Source organism: Coturnix japonica, chromosome 3 (assembly GCF_054131305.1).
Source record: "Coturnix japonica strain WE chromosome 3, WE-NBRP24, whole genome shotgun sequence".
Taxonomy (NCBI): Eukaryota; Metazoa; Chordata; class Aves; order Galliformes; family Phasianidae; genus Coturnix; species Coturnix japonica.
The window spans coordinates 27,695,548-27,719,574 of record NC_140665.1 but is presented as its reverse complement, the minus strand read 5'-3'; the positions used below and the strand labels follow the sequence as shown (position 1 = coordinate 27,719,574).

The window sequence follows — 24,027 nt, the reverse complement described above, 5'->3', positions numbered from 1 at the left end:
AACCTTCCCCAGCAGCAGAAGAATCAGTATATTTTTAGAATTAATAGAATCACTGTATCATTTTAGTTGGAAGGGATATTTAAATGTCAACTAGTCCAGTTCCCCTGCCATGATCAGGGATATCCACAGTCGGAACACATTGCTCAGAGCCCCCCTAGCATGACCTTGAGTATTTCCAGAGATGGAGCATCCACCACCCCTCTGGACAGCCTGTTCCAATACCTCACCACTGTAAAAACTTCTTCATGATGTCCAACCTAAATCTCCCCTTTTAGTTTGAAACCATTTCCCCTTGTCCTGTCACAACAGATCCTGCTAAAGACCCTGCTCTTTCTTATAGCTCCCTCGTGTTTCACAGGTGACAATCAGACACAGCTCCGTTTTCCCCAGCGAGACTGGCTGCATCTTGGTGGAGCCCGGGAGCTCCTATGGGGCACTCAGCTCCACATGGCAGAAGTTTGGGACAAGTGGAAACACTGCTGGGAATGACCATCACAGAGGCTTTGGTTCTGGGGATATCCAATGAGAAGCACCCTGAAATGCCTTGTTTCTCAGGCCACAGTGACACTTCACTACTACTACTTTGTCCAGTCCAAACTGTCCCTGCTTTGTCTTTCACATCTTCCTACCCCTTCTTCTGCTTTCAGACCCAAAGTAGCAATGAGAGGCCACAAATTCCCAGCAAAATGCCGCTGTTGAGTTTCCTCAAATGAGCCTTTGTACTGAGCCATCCCCAGGGAATCACTCTCCACTTTTGGGAGGAGGAGCTGGGAGAGAAGGGGAGGACAAGACCATGGCATGCACAGCTGCAGCCTCTGCGAAACACCAGCGGCCCAGCAGGGCCTCCCTCAGTCTCTCTCCCCGCTCTGCTTCAGCCCCACAGCAGCTCAGGGGCTGGAGCACGTGAAGAGGCAGCCACAGCCAATTTTGTGTCCCAGCTTCCAGCTGCCCTGATCCAAGTGTGGCCTGGACTTCCTTCTGAGAGGAGCCAAGATGTCCACCAAAAGCTCTGTTGCTACTTCACCTTTGGACTCCAGATATTTCGTTTTTATAGCTCTTTGCAATTTTCTGCAGGGAACACCACCCTTGTGCAAAGCAGACCCATGCATAAAGTTTCCTAACTGGCCTTCACTGCATTCTCATTGCCTCACCACTTGTTGCACAGAAATCGGCTTAGCACCTGATTATTTCTTAGTCTGTCTTCATGCCTTCCTGGGCAATGAGATCCTCTTCATTTTTTCCCTCCTTGCCAATATTTCCTTGTAGAAATGCTCAGCTTCCTTCCAAAGCAAAACAACTGGGGAACTCCCTTCTCAGCAGCAATTATTGTGACCTCACAGCTGTGATGTGAAGGGAAGCTGAAAACATGCCCAAGCTCAATCCAAATGTTTTAAGAACCAAACCAGAAGTAACCAGGCTCCAAACTGCACACTTTTAAAGCCAATGCTGTGATATTTGGGCCCACATTTGGGATTTCGCAATCTCCAGGGCAGGTAATTCTGTACCAATAAATCCTGTGCTCTGACAGATTACAGCATCGTTATTCTGTGGGCTATGGGATGCTCTTAGAGCACAACAGCCTCTACAGACAGGCTTTCCCAAAGGGGTGTTTGCTTTGATCAAAATGGGCTACTGGCTATGCCCTGCATCAGGGTTCCCAGCTTCCAGATTGCCTCCAGAGATGCAGGGCAAAGTTTGGTACTACTAACAGGTTTCCATAAGGAACTTCAATACACTCAAGATAAGGCTGGATGGGGCTCTGAACAACCTGACCTAGCTGTAGATGTCCCTGTTTATTACAAGGGAGTTGGACTAAATGGCCTTCAAGGGTCCCTTCCAATTCTTCAAACCATTCTCTGACCAGAATAATTGGTTTGGTCTGCTCAGTTCATGAGCTCAAAGAGTTTTTCCTCCATGCAGCACTACAGCAGATCAAGAAAAGCAGGAAAATTCAGTAGTTTGGCCTGCAGAAGAACTGCACAAATCCTGTTCACCTCAAATACCTCGTTGTCTCTCAAAGGCAATCACAAGGCTGCAGTCCATAGAGCACCACCATAATGAAAGGCACAGAAAGCCATCAATGATGGAAAGATTAGGTGATTTAATACAAAGCATACGTGCTGCTCAGAGTTTTCTGAGTAATCCAACTTCCTTATGTCCCTGCTGCATTACAAAAATGATGCATCATCTCCCCTTTTCTTGGCTTTGTTATGGGGAATGAATCTCCCCTGAGACCATAATTGCTTCAAACACTCTCTGCTCTATTTATATTTGATTTTATCCAGCGGTTTCAAGCAATTCTGATCCTAAATGACTGTTGATCTAGGGCTGTACCCTGTCTAACATCTGCTTTGAAGCAGTTGTGTGCAGGTCTCTTTGAATAACACTACACAGGGCACAGATGACTTGGCTCATCAATTAAAGACTCTATAACGATCCAGCCAGAACAGTGTTTATCTTGACAGAGACATGCGACCACTATGGTTTTCATATTTGTGGACTCAATCTCATGCTAACATGGTAAGTCTTTCCACTGTCTTTGCAAGACGAAATTCTGCTCTCAGCTGCGTGAGAGGATTTACCCTGAGCAATGGGAAGCAGCGCTTGGATCTCCCTCTCCAAATCCAAGCCTTCCATCCTGCTCACAACCACATGCCCAACACAGCTGTGATCCTGGTCCTCCCAGAGGCCTATTTGCAGCCAACACGTACTGTCCTGTTATCAGGAAGTAAATCCCCATGGTCACATGGACCATCCTACCTGGGTGATGCAGCTCCTCCATGGGTCTTGGCCTGGGCTCCAGCCTTAGCTCTGGAACTGTTCCCCTTCATGACCTCAATGAGAGCAGAGAAGAACCCTCCTCTGTGACCTCAACAGGGGCAGGGGCAAGCTCAGCCTGCCGCAAGCATTGGGTTCTTCCCTTAACTACTCTGTGCCTCAGTTTCCTCCTCAAAGGTGACAGCATCCCCTCCAGCACGAGTCAGAGAGAGGCTGAGGCCCTACTAACACACCATGCCCTACCTAAAGTGGGCCTTCCCTTCTCAGCCAGGTGGAAATACACACTGCAAGCAGTGCTTCTGGCAGTGCGCCTGGCAGCTCCGGTACCCAGAGGTCACCTGAAGGGGGATGCACTGCTTGCTGCTTCTGGGCTGAGAGGGGATCACTGGTGCTCTTCTCTGAGGGCACAGTAGGCTGAAGTCAGGTCTTCTTCCTCCACTATCACAAGGACAGAGACACTGTTCTGCCTGTGCAGCAGTGGAAGCCAGGGGCAGGAGGAGCACGTAAAGCAGACAGATGGCTGCACAGCCAGCCCGGTTATTACTGGAATAAATTGGGTAAATCACAAGCTAAGCAGTTGCTCTCCCTGCGGTAGAAGAGGATCTGACACCACGATTGAAAATTAGCAGCATCTTGGAGGCAATCAGGGCCGGGAAGCTTGCTGTGCGGGGAAGCGCCGCTCCGCCGGGTGCTACACTTGGACTGTGTTATTACTGCACTTTAAACCACAAGAACAAAACGTTTGGGACATGCTAATGACACCAGGAGAAACAGAAGCATTCTGATTTGGTAGTAATTGTTGTAATTATTTTCCACTAGAGCAGACACAAATATAATATAATGAGTCTGATTATTTATCAGCATTGCACACGAGAAAGAAAACAATGCCAGTAAATAGCGGTGGGTTTATTTTGGGGAACTGTTTAAAGCCAGGAGAAGACAAAGCATCGCTCTTCAAAACAGGGCCTGTGAACATGCTCCACTGAAGGTCTGACAAAGGCTTTTGGGGTTCAGAAGAGCTTTGTATAACCCAGTTTTTGCTCTGCTCTATTTGCCGCAGTCATACGGCTTGAAGCCAGGTCTGCTGGGCACCCTGCTGTTGAGCAGGAGCCTCTCTGAGGTCTGGGCTAAACATCAACATGTTGGCAACAAGACCATCCATGGTGGAAATCACTTGGGAGCTTCAGAGGAACCTGAAACCAAGAGGCGGTGAAGAAATAGAAAACAATGGCAGAAGACCTGGGTCAGGTGGAGGAGAGGCATTCACAGAGGACAGAGAAAAAATAGGTAGAGATAAAAAGGCAGATCTCACACCAACAGCAGCACAGTACGGGGCACTGAAGTGTCACCACCCTTCAATGGGCAGCAAACGTGGTGAAGCTTGCTGGTGTTATGTGCCAAGTGCTCCAAGGCTGCTCAACACTGAGGACAGCGGCCTGGGAGCAGTGTTACATTGCTGCCTTCAGGGACTCTGCAGGACATATTGGACTGAGAAAAATCCTCATGGGACCCTTCAGTTTCCTCCAATTTCTATTGTCATCAGGGCTTTGTTGTATCCATTTGTCACCCCACTTGCCAGCTCAATCTCATAACGCTTTCAGTTCCTTCATTCACTTGACCTTGGTCCTACGATACAGCAAACATGTCGGATGGGAACATGCCATCACTACTGGCCAACCCACTAACAGACTGAGCTATTATTACAGCGGGCAATGATGTGAGCAACCACAAAAAGGAAAACAGATTTTTGGGCTCCGCATGTGTCTGGAGCTATCTGCACATCCTGTCCCCAGTTAACTGAAAACATGTGGTCAAGGCCTGTCAGGCCACATGCAGCTACAGCCCTAGCTAGCTCCTGGAGCGCCTGCACCTTCCATTTCCTCACTCACTTTGTGAGTAAGCCCACTAAAATCTAGCTCAGGAAATGGTGAGATACCAGTGTGCTTACATGTAGTCCTCACCACCGATGTTATCCTCTTCCTGCAGCACAATGCTGTTTTGGCTGCATCCTCTTTGGCTTGCTCACCACTGCACAAGGGGTTACCAGACATTGGAGGACACTTGTCCTGAGATTTTCCTACATCCAAAAAGTATTGAACCACAGAATCATTTGTGTTAGAAGGGATCTGTAAAATCCTTTTGGTCCGATTGCCCTGCAATGAACAGGGAAACTTACAGCTACATCTGGTTACACAAAGCCCTCTCCAGCCTGACCTTGTCTGCAGGAATAGGGTACACACCACCTGGGCAGCCTGTCAGTGCCTCAATGCCCTTTTCATAAGAAGTATGTTGGGGGTTTTGCCTCAGGCCTCTATGGAACTGAGATTAGCCTTTATCCAGGCCATTTGTTACCTACTCAGGATGTCCGAGACAATAAAATACAGTTAAACTGTTTTTAATAATAACACTTGGTAAGAAAACAGAGTGGACGTGCCCGTTTGGAAGCACTCACTTCAAAACCAGGAGAGAACAGCAAGGTGAAGAATCCCCAGAGAAGGGGCTGGGATGCAGCAAACTGCCCTAAGAAGCCTTCCCACCATGCCACCTTCCTCATCTGGAGGTAGCATTTGTGCACACAGCATTTCTTGGGGGGGATTTGATTTCCTCCTTTCTTTTCACATCTGTAGCCATGTAAATATATAGCAGTTGCACTGTCCTGTGGCACAGGGTTCCCCGTGCAACCCCGCACTCTGTAGAACTGCCTCCAGTTGTTTGCTTTGAACCTGCCACCTGCTAGCTTTATTTGATGTCCCTGAAGGTCTTGTCTGAGGAGGAACAACGCATACAATAACTCACTATGTTCAAACGAGGTGGCTTTGTTTTGAGTCACTGTTGTCCAGGTGCCTCCTTTTTAATGCAGGGGTGAAAACATCCCAACTGCCTCAAGGACACAGACCAGCCATCCATCACTTTTTCTTTACTTTCCCCTAACATTACTGACATAACACATTAGAAAAGTCTGCCAATTGCCACCACAAATGACCGAGACTGCAGAAACAGCACATAAATACTCCTCATCACCTTTGCCTTCAAACACATAACCTGTATCAATACCCTCCATCTACAGACACTGCAAACACACAGTCTCAAATGCACCCCCCTTCAGCACAAGCTCTCCTGCCCATGTTCCAGCTGGGTATCCACCAGCAATCACTCTACCATGCTAATGTTTACACACATACCCATTGCCTTTACTCTCCTAAGGTTTCCTTCCACTTAGATATAAATGCCACCACCATGGAAGTGCCACTATACACACAGTCTGAGCCTACACAGCCACAATGCTGGTGCTTACTCCCTACAACTCTAACCTGATACACACACATAAAAGCACTCTTTCTCCCCATGCCTCACCACAATGTACTATGCAAGTTCAGAAAGAACAAGGGAAAGCCTTACTTTGTCATGAGGAGATGGTCCAGCCAGAGAAATGTTCTACAGCTGAGGTGCTTCCATGCCACATTTCAGCAGCCTCCATCTTAGCCTGGGCTGAGAACCCTAGCTTTAACAGCACTGCCTGATCTCACCTGCTTTCCCACTCAATCTAGTAGGCAAACATATAGATCAGCCCTCAGCTGGAAACAGGTGTTTTTTTCTAAGCACTCAGCACACATATGTGAGTGTGCTGCGAGGTGGGCTTCACATGTGCCAAACAAAAACACAGGTGGGCACAGGACACTGCTTTCCCAGTACATCTAACAGCACAGGGATGTTGGTCCCATGAAACAAACATATGTCATGTGCATAGCACAACCCGTTTTGCTGTTGCTGTGAGCTTGGTTTCCTTATTTTAAAAAAGATAACAGACTGAACTTGATTCATTAACTAGAGAATGCTATTAGAATATAATGGACCCACTTAAATCCCAGAGAAGCCATGGGCAAGCTCCTCAAGCAGGCACCTGTCCCCATTAACCCCTCTGCAAATAACGAACACCATCTCAGAGCCTCTGAGCTGCACCTCAGCACAGCAGCCCTCCCTCCTCCCCTTGCAGGGTCTGTTTTCTGCTCTGAAGGGAAACACCTGCACGTCTCTAGCAAGATCAGATCAGGGCACAGAGATTTCAGCTTAGAAATTATGGGCTCCCCTCCCACTGAACCACAGCCCAAACCTACTGGGAGGCTGCTCTGCAGCCAGGAGTTCCAACAGTATCAAGGTCGAGAGGGCCCTATGCCAAGCTGACGGCGCTCACAAAGCGCTTTGCTTGTACCACAGCCTGCGTGCTGCCCTTTCCAACAGTGGAGGGAACATTTGGACAAAGTATTTTGGGAGCAACAGAAGTGTAAAGCCCTGCATGTCTGCCAGAGGAAGCAATAGGCGGCCATCAGGAGACTACAGCTCCCATTTCTCTGGCTTCTGCTGATGGCTTCCTAATTGGTCTCCAGCAAGCCCCATTCCCACATGCCACCATCCAGCATTCGAAGACAACCAACATCTTTAGCCTCCTTTGTGAACTACGCAGGTTGCTGCAACCAGAAAGGACCACAAAGACCATAGTGAACACCACCAAACTGTTTTCTGTTCAGCTTCCAAGTTGTTGCTGTATCAAGGCTTATCATCATGTTTTACCACAAAAATTGTCCAAGTAGCTGACTGTACCCTGCAAAGCACTATGCCAGCTTTCTGCTGTACTCTGGCTTCAGCAGGGTACGTACAGCACAGCTGATATGAGTTAAGCACAGCCCTCTGCACACTTTTGCACTTATAAATAAGCACAGCCTGACAGAAGCTTACAGATTAGGCTTGTGGAGACATAAGGCCATTGCATTTTGAACTACATCTAAGGGACCAGAGATGGGCACACCAAAAAGTCAAGCTGTTAAGGAGGGAGGAAGGGAGGATAAAACAACACCACAAAGAAATAGCAACCCTGCAGAGGAGGCAGCAAGCACACCTTACAGCCCTCAGAAAACAGGCCAAGGCCAATTAACAATGAGCTACAGCTGACAGAGAGGGGAGGATTTCAGGATAAGAGAGGTGGCACAGAGCCTAAAGGAGATGGGAGCTTAGATGGAAGAGCAGAAGGGGCCTCCTGGGAATGAGCCTAAGCAGGACCACTCAGGGAATTTAAGCTGGTCTCTGTGAGGCCTTAGAAAAGGGGCCAGGACTTTAAGCAATAGCCTTATGAGAGGTTGGTTTAGAAAAATTGCTAGGAGCGTGAGGGCAGAGGCAGGAATTAGTTCAGGGAGGCTGCAAGCGGAGGGGGATAACAGTTCCTAGTACCTGAGATGGGGCTCTTAGTGCAAGATGAAGAGAAAAAGGTGAGCTTGTTATGCTGCTGAGGAGAGAAGAATGAGCACCCTGGCTGCAAGCAAAAAGGCTGCTGAGAGACTTAGGAGAGAAAAAAAATAAAAAGCATAAGACTTACAGAGGATTAAAATTATGAGCCCAAGCTCAGCTGTGAAGTCACCCACCCTTTTGTTTGTGAAATGGAAACCTCCAACCAGATCACATACAACCCCCATGCAATAGGCTGCTAACTCAGTAACCAAGGGAGCTCCTTGGTGGGAGGAATTCCAGTGAAGGCTGATGTACTGAACCAGAAGCAGCTGCACAAGGGAGATCCCTTACTTGTGGAAAAAAAAAAATAGGTATTTGTTACATAAAATTTGTTGATAATTTGTTTCCAAAGCTATTCTCTTGGAGGCACAGCTTGTGTTTTTTGGAGTGCTTGGGACTGGCTGTGATGTAACACAACTTGCTCTACTCCATCCCCTCTTATACCCCTACCCACAGATGCCCAGCAGATGGAAAATGCATGAAACCTACCAGACGTGTGAATATAGCAGCTGTTACACTTTATTTCATTATTTTTATTTTTCCTTCTGATTGAAAAAGAAAAGACAGAGAGAAAAGTTACAAAAAGTACTAAAAGGCAACAATACGGGCAGGACATCCACATTCCCATTCATGGGGCCCCCGGGGAAGGCAGCCTGCAGCATCCACACAGGTAAGAACAGAGCTCCAGGGATGCACCTCAAAAGCGCAGGTGAGGGGCCACGAGGGCTGCATTCCTCCTGCAGAACAAGTGGTGGGTTGCAGCTGTCCCTTCTCTTGAGCGTGGGCACTTGGTCTGAGGAGGTGATGCATCCTGTCCTGCCCTGGTCAGCTCAATCTGGCAGCAGCTAAAAGCTGTGGTGTGCCGTCCAAACGAAATAAGCAGTCTCTACAGGAGTGGGAAGAATCAGCAGAGGAATCAGCCTATGTCAGAAGAAGGGACTTTTGCAGGGAATCACAATGTGTGCCTGAAGCACCTCACCAGAAAACCCAAGCAGTCCTTTGGAGTCAGCGCTGGTGGGGGAGGTGGTCCAGCTGCGATATCCCAGGGACAAGGAACAGGCAGAGCCTGGGCAGCATCAGGATGGACATCTCCTCACTGCCTTGCCCAGCCACTCTGCTTGCCTGAGAGAGGCAGCTGGGGAAGGAAGGGTAGTGGTAGGGGATTCAGGGTCCTGGGTGTAGGTGGCCTTCAGGCTTTTCCCCAAGGGTTTCAGAGCACAGAAAGTACCAGCATATGCTGGTTCAGTCTGTGGCCTCCTACTGAGAGCTGTACTGACCCCTGGTCTCATCCAAAGAGTGGCATCAAAGACCTCTACAGTGGAGCAGATTTAAAAATAAAACCAGTTTTATGTTGTTATTCACAGTTGCTCCTTTTGATCCAGACAAGTAAATTACTCACTCCCACTTGCACCCAGCCTGATGCAGATTCAAGCTGAGAAATGCAAGACAACGAGGTTACTCTCTCCACCAGGCACTTGCAGTAAAGACTTATCAGATGCAACAAGAGGAACTGCTTTATTCCTCTGCCTCACTATGACAGGTGACAGCTTCTCCTGCTAGCTGCTGCCTTGTAGCACAAAGCACATCTGTGCCTCAAGGCCAGACTTCAGTGGTAAGAAGACTTATTGTGGTTCCTAACTGCTGCAGGACTGTCAATAGAGAAGCTTTTTTCTTGTTTCTTCTGCCAACAGATGGCTACAAAAAAGTCTCCTTCCTCCCTCTTCATGCTACATACGGGAATACCTGCTCCACTGGGACAGAACAGAGGTCTATATGAATTTAATAGCCAGCCTAATGGGGTAGCAGACAACTTGCTGGAGACACTTGATTTGTCTGATTGAGTCTGATGATGCCAGTTGTGTTCAGTATCACTACAGGTGCAGCATTGAACTAGGACAACACTACGGACAAATGCTGCATATCCCAAAACAGAGGCAGCCTCAGCAGAGAGGAGAGCCAGGAGCATATAGACACATTCATGTTCTTCTCCCTAATGATGCCAAGAGAGAACTGCAGGTGGGCACTCTGCATCTTTGGATGGCTGAACACAAATCCTCCATTCTATAATCAGAATGCTCGTGCCTCCCGTTTCAATCTCACTTCAGATGATATTACTGAGCCAGCAGACTAGCTGGTACATGGAACTATATTTTCTACTTACCCCATCCCACATCCCCATCCCAGGGTCTTTCTCAAGAAAGCCAGAATTTAATACAATCCTAACAGCCTCAGAGAGGGATCCTCTTCCTTTGCAGGCAGCCCAATATAGCCTCTGTTTCCAACCCTGCCCTCCTTTTTCAGTGGAAGAATGGTCAGATCTACATCAAAGTACTGCAGACCCAAGTACTCTTGGAAAACTGTTTGGACCTGATCACTTTTCACTGCTGCCATGCAGGCCTATACTAGCTCCTGAACCCCTCAGGGATATCTTCAACTATCACATCCACGTGTTCACCTCGGTGACTGTCCTCACAGTTTTGAACCTGTCATCTGTCTCATTTTGCACTCGAAAGACAAAATCTCTCCACCTGCTAATGCTCAGATGTGGCAATGGTATGAAACCAGTCACTGCTGCAAAGCTGTGTGTTTCCTGCTGCCAGGGAAACTATTGCAAAGATGTGTCACTGTCCCCTTCTCCCACACCCAACCCCCCGGGCGTAGCCATGTCCCTTCCCATTGCCAGGCAGGTGGTTGGTTGATAGTTCCTGAGGTTTTTGGAGAAATTCCTTCAGTAGGCACATGACGGTTCTTCCACTGGAGCTATTGGGCTCAGCGGCTTCAAGGTGCTGAGGGAACGGAAGGCAAAGGTGGATGGATCATACACAAAGTGAGGTGGCGGGCGGCCTCCGTTAATGCTCTGCAGGGGAATACAAAGAGTGATGAAGTCAGTAGTCACATAAGCTGCAAGCAGTGAGGTTCTTGCCTCAAACTCTTTCTCACTCCCTCTCTCATACAATCACACCTCCTTGTATGAGTGTGGTCATGCTTGTACTTGCAGCCAACAGCACCAGCCCAGGCTAGTTTTCTCGCTCCTGCTCCTCCTGTGCAGAGTATGCCACCCCTCTCAAGGCTGAAGTCTCTGAAATCTACATCACCAGGACTTACTGTGCCAGTAGCTATCCAGGTACACAGAACAAAATGAGGATAACCAGCAATGCATTTTTCAGAACCCCATCACCATTGCTGCCAGAAGGCAACATATGGATGAATAAAATTCAGATTCATTTGTCCTTAAAGCAGGGATCTACTAAGCTTTGAGTGCACAGAGATAAACCAAGTCACTTCTGAAAACTCATTTCTGTCCTACTTTTCAACAGCTCTCCTGTAAGAAATTACAAATCACTCTTTCTCAAACTATGAAGTCCTAGACACACAGAAACTCTCCAGAGCTTTGGTTCCAAACTTTACAGTTTAGGCTTTCATCATTTTTTTTCCTCTCATCCCATTTACCACATCTCTTCTTACTTGTTGTTTTTGTTTTCTCTTCCTCTCTAACTGATTTGACTTGATGCTTAAATTATCTCACTTCTAATCCACCTGCAGCCTCTCTGCTCTCTCCATATTGTAATAGACAAACACAATGTTTGTTCTTGAAATCACTTTACACTCAGAAGTATTTAATTAAGTTTTCTGGCAACCTTCGTGCTGGCAGGGCTTCTGTGAGCAGGTTTGATATTCAGAAGCTCCAGAGCTTCTTCCGAATCCTGGGGAAACTGGCCAAAGGGCCAGTGCTCAGCACTCTTGGAAATCAGGCCTTCCAGGTCTAAAGTGTAGACTAGAAGGTGACACCTAAGCCAACTCTGTCTCATGCTGGAATTGCTGTCCAGGCCTCTCACAAGGGCATTTCCCTGAATGAGGATTGTTTATAAGTAGAAGTAAAAATAAATGGAGACAGATTCCCAGAACAGTCCTGTCTGTAAGGTGGGTGCACACATGTAGGACCTGGAGGAGGTGATGTTACTTGTAGAGCACTGGGACTGTCTGATCCATGGTTTAATTTCAATGTTTCCAGAACAAATTGATGAGGAATGGCTGTGAGATGCTTGGTGGGAAAAATAAGAAGGAAAAATCCCACCTGAAGTTATTCAAACTTGGTTTGTATCTTGACCTCTAAACATAGTTCGCCCTCTTCCTCTCCTGGTGTTCAGAGCATAGTCAAAGCAAATTTAGAATGAGGATCCAGTGTGACATGATAGAAATGCTGCTCCTCACTATGCCAAATAAACAATTCAACTCTGACACATAAGAAACCTTTTCTCTTTGTATCTCAGAAACTTTGTTTCGGTGACCAGAAACACCAATGGACTTCAAGCACTTCAAAATCAGGTCTTTCAGAGAGCAGCAACCATGTATCAGATGGCACATTGATGTTTTGACACCATCTGCCTCCATCCTGGTGGAGTTTTAACTTACCGTCAGAAAGGCACGCACATTTCTTCCCAGAAAGCTGCCCAAATAGCCAGGGTCACCCAAAGAGTCATACCAAATTAGACAGCCCTGAAAGCTTCCAAGCCAGGCCTCATGGCAGCAGGATCTGGAAGCCTCTACCTCCTACATCCTGGTCACAACTCACCCCCACGGAGCAGCCTTTGTATCAGAAACGGCCTCTCTAAAAGCCAGCACAGGCAGCGTGTTCCTGCCTGTGGGTCTCTCCTCTTCAAATTAAGATAGGCACTTGAAAATGGAAAATGCCAACATGGTGCTTGGCATCAGCCGTGACTAGAGTTCCAGACAGCAAATCATGCCCTGCTACATCCCCCTGACACCCTGGCCAGCAACATAAGAAACAAGAGAGGCAGATTTAAGGGCCTTTACTCAATAGCCACCTGCTGTGGGGTTATATATGGTGTGTGCTCTGGCAAGCCTCAGAGACGGAGGGTAACATAGCAACCCCTATTCAAATCTAAGGGGCAGAATAAATCAGCACATTTGTCCTTCTCCAGAGCAGAGAAGGTCCCCCGCCAGTGCCAAGAGGGAACAGGAACAAAGAACCTGGCAGTCCCCTCCATTTTGAGATGCCAGACAGGATTAGGCGAGGCAGCTGAATCAGTTCATTTCTGACAGCAGATGGAATAGAGGCTGGGGAAAAATGGCTCCAAAGAACAGATTAAAATCATCCACAAAACTCACCAGGCTTTAGATAAGAAAAAGCCATGGGGCCAAGATGCAGAAGCAAAGCACCCTTCCAGAGCACTGAAAGGGAGACGGGCACAGAGCAAGTGTGGAAGCAAAGTACAAGGACATGAGAAGACAGCAAGATGCAGAGATTCACAGGCAACTGGGCAGCTACAAGTAAAGTCACACTGCTCCTCACCATCTTGCCTCTCAAGCAGCAACATGATGATGGTTCTTGACAGTGCAACTACCACAACTGCAGGCAAGGGCAGGGCAGGAAGAACCTTGTGTCTAACTACAGGAGTAGGAGAGGCAGTAATGCAATTACCTTCATAAGATGACTGTTCCACAATTGTTTATAACTTTGAGCAGTGTGGGGCTATCTTGTGCCTGCACGGCTGATGACAGAGCAGCAGCTCTGCTAGGGACCTTGCTGGAAGGAAGAATGAGCACCAGCACCAAACTGGCCCACTCTTCACAGAAGTTCGTGCTTCCTCTGGAGCTTGTATCCTGCTATGGGGATGAGTGGCCCTGATCTGGCTTAGTCCCCAACACCGTTTGGGATCTCAGCATGAGGTGGTCTGGCTTTGATGAGCAGTGCAAGGCAAAACTCCCTAGACCTGCTCACAGAACAAGGAACAGGGCTGGCTGCCAGAGAGGGAAACACGTCCCTCCTATCCTGCTGTTTGATCCAACTGTCTCCCTGGAGTCAGTGCAAGCGTCCAGGCCATTCTGCCTTTCTCCTCTCCTCACATGCCCACCACCAGCCTGTGTTGCCAGGGATGTCACTTTGACTAAGGCAGGCTATATGAATTGCTTCTGCTACAGCAGGCCCAGGGGAGCTTGCCACAAAGCTTCCTGACAGCCCTTGCTGAGCAACCCCAGGCCAAGTGCCTCAGCGGCCCCTCAGCGTACAAACACTCCGCATTTGACATTAAAGCCCAGTGTGTTCACTCTAATGGCATTCAGGCAGTTGGATAACTTGCATAAAATGGAGCCTAATATGGGCCCTGTGCTAAAGGGGATCATTAACCAAAGCCCTCAATTTGTTAAGCAATGTATTTACACAGCTGGAAAACAGCCCGAGAAATAAACCACTGCTGGCAAGAGGGCATACATGCTGGGGTGCACGCTCTGTCATACACACTTGTGCCCACTTGCACATAGTTTGTGCACTCACTTACCTGCTCTCACACACCTCATATTTCCTCCCCCTTGTACATGTACATTTTCTCAGTCACTTGTCCACGCTTCTCTCTGCATGCACCAACTTCTGAACTACAGAAGGATCTGTCTCCATCCACATGAACCTTGTCCACTCACACTTCAACTCAAGCCAAGCAGAGCTTTGGATGTGGCTGAGCTCCCTCAGCATCCTGAGGACAGCTCAGAAGGGCACAGCTTCTCACTAGGCTTATACAACTGTCTGGAGCAGAAGTTAGTTTCATCATCTACAAATATTTGCACACCCAATTCAAGTTAGATTAAACCCTATGGGAGCTAACTTGTGTTACCCACATTTCAGGTAAATGAGCATGTACAGCCTTGGCCACATGAGTTCATGTGCATGCACAGACATGTGCACATACCCTCCTTCATACACACTTCCTACATATGCTCTCTTAGAAACTTGTACTGTAATCACCAATTCTATTATTACCAATAAATACAGGAGGTAAATAAGCAACTAGGCTTGAAACACAAAACAAAACATACTCCTAAAGATGGTATGAATTGTGACTTGATGCAGGTGCTCCAAAAATGTCCACTGAGATTAAATAACACAGATGAAATGCACATCTTCAATAATATTAGCAGCTCCCAGAAAACAGAAATGGACAACTGCTCTGTAAATACATCTATGACATAACTGCATATTTTGGCAAGGAAAAAGTAGACAGAAAGAAAACGAACACATAAAGGGTAAATCTACTAATACAAAACACCACATTGCTCCCAGAAACACTCCTCTTGCCACAACGAAGTCTAGAAAAATACTCAAGGTGCGCATAGTAAAATATATTAATTTTGGACTGAAAACTCCACAGAAATGTGGTTTTCTTATTTAGACAAAGAAGAAGCAAGCAGAGCTCCAAGTGCGCTTTCAGATGTGGAAATGACAATTACAAAAGGAGGAGGAAAAATGAAGTTATCTAACACTGCAATGTCCTAGAAGGGAGCAGTGGAGCTAGGGATGATACAGAACTACAATCTGCTTAATGCACTTTGATTCTCTTTCATAAGAGCTCTAGTATCCTGGTTGTACCCAAAAATCAGACCAGCTCGTGCACCCTGCCAACCCATTCCCTACTCAAGGCCAAAGCAGCACACCTTTCTCTCCTGCCCTCAGGCCCCAGTGGATGGGAAATGCTGCAGAACTTCATTGAAAGGATTAAGCCTTCCAGTGGTGGACACACCTCAGTGGTGGGTGAATGATCCCTCTGCAGCCTGTAGACTGACTTACTGTAAGTCCTTTGGGGTGAAAGGCACCATGTAATTGCAAGTTGTAAAGGCGCATCCGATTCCCACCACCACCCTGTGTGGAAAGGAATAAATCCCCAGGAGAGCCTTGGCAAAGACAGACGCCTGCCCGTGGTGCTGCCCGTTTGTGAGACAGCTGCCTTGCCCAGGGTGAGCAGAGCCAGAGGTAATGCCCACATTCAAGCAGTGCACAGAGAGAGTAGAGGCTGGATGACTATGCAGTGCAGCATGGACAGTGCTTTTAACTTCATTTTGCCCTCCTTTTCACCTATGCCAAGTTGTTAGAAAAGAAACTGATGATGCTTCAGCCTTGATGTGGGAAACCATCATGATGTGAGCAAGAAGGGGGGACCCTGGGCCTGCTTCTAGTCACAGCTCTAATTTTGGACAGGGTCCTGACTAAGCAGCTTCCCGTCATCTCCGCCTTAGCTTCTCCCGTGTAAAACAGGAGCATAATGTGTTAACCACAATCAGGCAGCCAGGATGAATTAACATTTATGTGTTGTAATCTTCTAATGCGAAGTAATTTCCTTTCAATTACAGTCTTGCTTTAGGCAGTTTCCAAGACATAGTCATTGACAAGCAGGACCAGCTTCTCCAGTGGAGCAGCAATTCACATCTAACTGCTTCTTCATAAGACTCTGACTATTTATTTAGGTCATAAGCTAGGAACAGCTCAAAAAACAACCTTTCAAAGACAAACTCCTTCCCATCTGTCTCCTCGCTACTTCTAAGCTCATATGCAGTTTGATTTCAGGGCACAGCCAGAAGATAGACCATGATATAATATCCATTTAGAACTACTCTCTTCTCTTCCAAGAAGAACGATCCACTCCTAATGCTGTTCCAATGAGGAAGAGCAAAACTTCGCAGTCTGTGCTTTTTTTTCTCTTTCCTCCATTACCATTCCTTAAAAACTGAAAGAAAAGCCTGTCCTTCTCCACCAACATAAGGCTGCCTAACAACTACTTCCTTTTGTGCATTGCAAAGACCAGTTCAATAGTTTACAAACACACCGTTTTTCTTAGAAAGGAATATATATATATATACACACACACATATATATAAAACATTTGCAGAAGTGTGTGCAGAGTTGCCAAATGACAACTATCAGACTTAGAGAGGTGCCACCAGAAAGGCAACACAGAACTTCTTGTAAGGCACTTCAAAGGGCCAGGCAAACACTTGGTCATTTGCCTAAGCACAGAAATAGGCCAGCTCCAGGTCCTCACCAGCACCAGTGTAAAAAGTCTTCCTTCTCACCCCCACAAATCTTGAGATGTGTATCTGAGAAAGCTGACTGCAAACTTTGATTTTGCTTGCCTTACACTCTTGAAGGATGGAAGGTGCACAATGAAAAGGCACAGATGGGTCATTTGGAGGGGCAGATTTTCAGCGCTCGCTGGCCAATTTGGGGAACTCACCATCCCAAGGTGCCAGTGAAGATCATGTTCTGAAGGCCACACAAATCTCTCAGGAACAAGTGAAAGAATCCACATTTCCCCTAACTGCAAGATGTGTCTTATCCCCACCTTCTTTCCCAACTAAGAATGGCCTGTGCTTCCCTGTACACACCTGCAGCAGTTCCTGCACAATGCCCATAGTCCACATGTTCCAGAGTATAAGGAGAAGGCACGAGAACACTTTCAACCACACGTAAGTAGAACCCAATCTCTCCTCCCCAGCTTCTCTTCAGCCTTCTCTGCATGGTAAGAACATCCTCCCTGCCTCAAGTGACTGCAGCCGGCTGCCCTCAAGGTCCCTTCAGGCCAGGAGCCCCAGGTAGGGTTCCTTCCTCAAGGCCTGCACGTGGTGCACACTTGGGCATGTGTGGCCTCCAGTTTGTGTGGGGTCAGGGCAAGACTCTTCCCTCCAGCCAGGCAGGCTGGCACAGAGCAGCACACCACTTTCAACTTAAAGGGAACCCAAATTAAAACTGCAAAGTGAGTATTAATTATCCTGGCATGAGCAGGCTGCAAATGCATGCTGATGCAGTGCTCTTGCCTCTGGTCAAACCGCTCCAGCTGTGGAAGCCAAGCGCAGGAAGTGGGTGTATTATGGCAGGTATGTGTGAGAAATAGGATTATGGCACTGGGGACTGGGAGAAGGAATGGGTGCCAGGTTCCCACAGCCACGTGAACAAAGGGGAGCAGGGAGCAACAGTGGTGGGCCCGGATGCAATGGTAAAAAATGCGCTTGATCTACCATCTTGGACTTGAAAGTCCATCAGAGTAAGATGGTGGCAGAGCCACTGCGACCCTTCAGCTGTCTTCTGTCTTCTGTTGTGGATGCCCCATCCTTGGAGGTGTTCAAGACCAGGCTGGACAGGGCCCTGGGCAACCTGATCTAGTAAAGGCGTATGTTTGGTGGCCCTGCCAGGCAGGGGGGTTGGAACTACATGATCCTTGAGGTCCCTTCCAACCTGGATCATTCTGTGATTCTACCCTTCTCTCTCTCTGCACTATGATACAGGTATAACAAAAAAATTACCAAATCATCTTTCAGTGGCATTTGCCACCCCAGAACCCCCTTCTTAGCCATGCACCCCAGCTCCTGAACTACATCCACCTCATCCATTCTACATCTCCTCACCCTTGCTCCTAAACCAGACCCACAACCCAGGCCATATTACAAACAAGGGCAAAACTGAAAATAGGAACCCTGATTCACCAACCACTCACTGCTTTCCCAGTGCTGTATGGATTATGAAACTCTCAGTGACTCCTGAGTATCTATTCTGCAAGCACTTACATGGCTAAACTGGTTTAGGAGAATACATGGCATGAATTTATGAAAAGCAGGAAGCAATGACAATTTCTTTTATTTAATGGAGCAGAGTAAAGAGACATGGATGTCCCTCCTCAAGCTGCTATGGAATGTCTGAAGGCTAGTTAGCCTTTGCCATAAAATCCAATAAGGGCAGTGCTAAATAAAACAATGTCTGGAGACAGATATTTGGGATAGTTTTTAAACAGACAGAGGCATTTCCACCTCAGCTAGACTGTATCCCTCACCACACTGTCTTCTGTCACAAATTACAAGACCTTTCATTCTCTAGGGCCAGCCATCAATATACAAATCTTCAGCAGGCAGTTCACTGGCCTGACTGAGAGAAACATGGGGGGGAGGGGCTGGTTTCCCCAGAAGGCCAATAGATATTTATGCCCTTACTTCACAGAGGACCTTCTCCATTTTGTTCAGCAGGGAGTTGCCCATTATCTGGAGAAAAACGCCTGTCTAGGCAACTAGAGTGCTAAAAGCTCCATGAGGGGACTCTGCCAGCAAGTAATCCAAGGATGTAACTGGCAAGGGAGGTGAGCCTCTCTTGCTGCTTCTAGAGGGCAAGATTTGGTTTAGACACTTGGACACATACTAAACACAACCAGGAGTGACAGACAAACCATCAACAAGCTGCCTGGGATATCAGAGCTGTTTAGACTGCATGGTATGGTATGAATAAAGATGCAGTTGAAAGAATGTGGTCTGGAGATCAAAGCCCATTTTCTGGTTTCTCAGTTTAACTCTGAAACTGCAATCATGATATTTTTCTTCTGCTTATTTAACAATGCTTGCAAAGTACCTTGGGAATCTACAATGGAAGGGATAACATGTACATACATACACACACAAAGAATATTCTGACTTGTGAAATCTTCACTGCTTACCATGCAGCCAGAAACAGGCTTGCACCTAATGTTGCTTTGCCAACTTGTATGCCTCATATTTATGAATATCTCAGGCCTCTGCCATGACATCTCAGCCCAGCATATCTCCTGCTCAGCTCTAAGCTGAGAAGGCCCCATGTTTTAGGAGTAAATCCAGCACGTTACTGCATTGGTCTTTCAGGCTGCAAGCATGAGAGATAAGAGTCAGGGAAGTCATTCCAAGGATCTGGCCACTGTTCAAGCAGAGGATGTTCTGAAGAACTGATAAGATCAAGGCAAGAGTACAAGTGGTTTATGTTCCAATTTAAAATTCTTATTTTATTTTTTACATAGCAGAAAACACCTCTCTGATCAAGCAGATTATCAGATTGGCCTTGATATCCTTTACCTTCTGCCTGTCCCAACAAGAGCTCTCAAGACAGCCAGGGGCTCACCAGTCGTGTATTCTACCTACCTACCACACCTGAGATAAGCCCAGCTGCTGCCCCTGAGCTAAGCTCCATCCATCTCTTTCAGAGACTACATGCAGGAGTTTATGATGGAAGAACAAGGTACATGACTAAAGTGGGAGCCTTACCCCAAGAGTGTCTGGACAACAGAAGACTTGTGATACTACACATAGATTCTGGAAGATGAATCTGCATTCTGCAGAGCTGCTTGCATCTGATCAAGCGAGGTCAAGGGCTGAGGAAGTACTACAAACACATGCTCATACAGTTATCCTCCTTCCAGAGCTAAGGACATGCCTCCACATAACACCCGACCATGCACATGTGCTCCACTTGTTAAAATATACACGAGCTCTTCTCACTCATACCTAACACCTCGCTTCCACTTACAGACAAGGCACTGTCTGACACGCTGAGATATGAGCAATCATATCTGCATACAGATGCCTGCTTCACTGTTCAACACCTCTGCAGGCCCACGTCTACCCCTCACTTTGCACTGAAGCATGCTATGTTACACGTGCATCCATTATGCACAAATCCATACTTCATACACACACTGTCACCTCCAATTTATCCCTACTTGCCTGCCCACAGGGCCTGATTCTCCTGTTCCATTATCCCTTACTTAGGGCGGACAGGCAGAGGGAGAGAAGGGAAATTTAATTACTGTTTTCTCCTCACTACGGGCCCTGACCTCTCACAGCAGTTACTCCCTCTCATTTCAAACATGACTAAGCTGCTGCTTAGTCTAGGTTCTTGGGTTTGTCGTATCTCGGTCTCATCACCTCACTTAAGAAGAATTGCTCAGACAGTAGAAAGGCTGTAGCCTAACACTACTGGAAACTGAGATACAAGGAATAAGGACAAGATGGAATCTTAGCATTCAAACAGCATGTAGAAAAGCAAGAGCCAGCCTGGGTCACCTGCTCCAGAAAGGCTCCCAAGGACTACAAACATTTCCAAGGACTGAAAATGTTCTGGTACCAGATGGTAATGGCAGTGTCTCTCTATCTAAACCTGAGTTAAGTTACTGAGTGCTAGGGAAAAAGCCAAACATCACAGAATGGGGCTGGCAGGCGCCTGTGGAGTAGGCATCTAGTTCAAAGCCCCCATTCTGAGAGTGGTTAGTTCTGACACGTTACCCAAGGCTGTGTCCAGGCATGTTCTGAGTATCTTCAAGAGACTTCATAAGCTCTCTGGGCAACATGAATTTCCTGTGTTTTAGTTAGTGCCCATTATCTCTTGACTTTTCTCTGGGCACCACTGAGAAGGAACCTTGTGCCAAGCATATCTAACTGGCTGAACTGAGGTTTCCCTTTGTGTGGCAAGGACAGCAACATCCTTCAGAGGTATGGATCTCTCTCAGCTGTTTCCAGAGCAGAGGCACCTCAGCAAGATATTTGGCTGGGGGCCTGCTGCCTCCTCTCTAAGCTGTGTACACAAAAGCGGGCACTTGAAATCATTGAAAAACAGAAGCAAAAATGCTCCTCCACCCAGCACCTTTGCTACTGCGACAGATCAATTGGAGACTGAAGTATCATTTGCTATTGTCATGGAAACTGCACGAACAACTCAGGTAGCAACACACTGTACCAGCTCAGCAAGGCTGGCCAGAGAACGTGGATGCTGTGCCATCTGTCAGAAAGGTGTGCTCTCCATTTCTGCTGTTTATTTTAGCGTGAGCTGACAGGAGCTCAGTGGGGAGGCAGAGGGATCGTTCTGTCTCTCATATTCTCCGGAGGCACACAGAAAGCTGCAATAACGAGCTCACGGTGCTGGGGGAAACAATGCTGAGGTGCCCCTGAAATCCCAGGGGCTGCAGGACTACTAGCAGCAACAGTACTAAAGTTAACTGCAGCCTAGGGACACCCAGGAAAAGAAAATAACAAGGAAAGTATGAGGGACAAGTTTAAAAGGAGGGAGGTAAACATACTGGAGTAAAACACAGCAGTTGTATTAGCACAGGTCTGAAGGACAGGTACAGTCCAGAGAATGGCTCAGAGGACACAGGAGGAAACAGCTTGAGTGAAAACAATTCAGGCAGCTGCACAAGAGAATACAAAGCAGATTGGGATTAATCATACATCAGAAGCATCAGATCATGATGGAGCTGGATGACAGGACTGAAGTGCTATAGCTGAATGTCTGTGAAGGGTGAGAGAAACAACACTCGGCTGTGCTCAAGGCTCTAGGCCAGTCCTACTTGCTCCTCCTCTCAGTAACAGTCACCCACAATGTGGTGATGGGCAAGGGCACCCAACTGCATGCATACAAATAGTAGCAAAATGCCAACAAAAGCATCAGTCTCTGGAGGGTCCTCATTTGCTATTCACCCCTCTTGCAAAGTATCCTTGCTATCTATAATTACTATATAGTAGTTTCACTGCAAAATTCTTCACTCCAAGCTGGTTTTGTTCACTTATCGCAAATATGAGAAGGATCATGTGGGGCTCTGTAGACTTAACCACTTGTTTTGGCTGCAGTGTACAAGGCCACACACCTCCCCACAGTTCCACACAGCACTGACTGAAACAGAGTCAAGGTACCCACAGAGGAGGCAGGTTGGCTGAAGAGTCAGGGAATGCTATACTAGGGGCAAAGCCTAAGAGGTACAAACAGCATGACATGGAAGAAACCCAGACCTGCTTTGTTTGTGCGCACTCAAGAATGGGAGATGCTCAGACACTGCAGTGTCATCCCAGCTGTCCAAGCCATCCAAGCAATCTAGAATAGCACTCTTATCTGGATCTCATCACCTATCCCACATCCCCTACAGTTCTGCTGACTTCAGTGCAGCACATAGCTACAGTTCTTTTCTAGACAACCTACCAATTCCTCTCATCCATGTCAAGCATCACTGGATAACCTGCATCAACAATTTTGCTCAAGAAGGATCCAAACGACACTCTACAGGACAGCTATGAATAACTGTATGAGCTCATAGCATGAGATGTAGGGTTTCTCTCCAATGAAGCAGGAGCCCATGGTCTCCAAAACAGAAAATATTATTAGCTTCATTAGCACTCAAACTAAAACTGCAGCTACCATTTATCCTCCAGATTTGTAACTTTTCTTACGCAACTGATCGAACCAAAGGAGCCTCCAGAGATAGTCTTCTGGGCACAGGTTTTCAAGGACTATCACCACACTGAGAAATATGTGGAAAGATGAAGAAGTGCACCACAAAAGGGCAACTTACACGAATTTTAATAACTCTAGTCTTCATTCCACAATTCTTCTTCAGCAGCATCTTCTGAAAGAGAAGTAGAATCCAGGGATTAGTAGCAGTAGCATGAGGGAACAGAGAGAGAGAGAGAGGTTGTAGGAAGTCTCCCTTTATTAATGCCTAATAATCAAACAAGATGGATAGATGGATGGATGGATGGTTTAAGTGAGATATGAAAGACAAGACTATATGAATAGACCAGAAGGGGCCACCAAGGAATCAGCCTAAACTGAAATTCTCTTGCCCAACCTAGACAGTCCTCCAGCAGGGGCCAATACACCAGGAAAGAAAGTACAAGGAATGCTGCAGAGAAAGAAATGAAACAACTGCTTAAAAGAAAGTTTCTTCCTAATTTCTGTCAATTAGTGGCTAGACTCTGCCCTGAAGCAGGTGAAGTTGTCTTCCTTTTATGAAGAAAAAACTAGTCCGCTTAATGTATATGTGGATGCTCCCATTATTTAACGGCAATTTTCATTATGTTTATTTATTTAGAATTACTAAATGAAGCAAAAGAACCTGCCCACAGCCCTAAATCCCTTTGCTATATACTGAAGAGCAATTAAGGCTGTCATAACATGAACCGCACAACTTAGCAAACAGGATATACCTAAAACAGTAATTACTCTGTGTAATTGCAGAAATAAACAGGTGAGATGCAGTTCTATCCCAGTTCTGAGGCAGCACTTTCAAAGCTAGCATGTGAACAAAATCATTCCTTCCCCTCAGAAACAAACAAACAAGCACAACAAAACCCTCAAAGTGGAAAAACAAGGTTTGAAACCACTTCTCCATTAAAAGTACTTCAACTACACTGTTCATAGTTAAAATCTTATTGATGGGGATACGTCAGGCAAGAGATTCTCTGCCAGCTTTTGAAAGAAATAACATTTTCCTAACTGCTGTTTTCTACCTTTCCACTTTGAAAGCTATGTGATGTGTGGGAAAACACTTCACTCCCAAAAACACACTTTAATAAAGCAGCATAAGTGTTTCTCTAATTATATTAATAAGACAGAAAACTTAGGGAAAA

At 46.7% G+C, this 24,027-nt stretch overlaps 1 protein-coding gene across 4 annotated transcripts in view; it reads right to left on the bottom strand.

Moving 5' to 3' along the window:
• Positions 1–8,555: 8,555 nt before the first annotated feature.
• LOC107311139 (uncharacterized) overlaps positions 8,556–24,027 on the bottom strand; it is a 48,752-nt gene continuing 33,280 nt past the window's right edge. For 2 of the 4 annotated variants that reach the window (XM_015857419.3, XM_085541214.1), the window contains 2 exons: positions 22,971–23,024; positions 8,556–10,915 (listed from right to left, as the gene is read on the bottom strand). In XM_015857419.3, the coding sequence (XP_015712905.1) occupies positions 10,787–10,915; positions 22,971–23,024 (183 nt within the window). In that variant the 3' untranslated portion in view covers positions 8,556–10,786. The remainder of the gene's footprint in view (positions 10,916–22,970; positions 23,025–24,027) is intronic. The other 2 variants (XM_085541213.1, XM_032443620.2) reach the window with 2 other exon arrangements.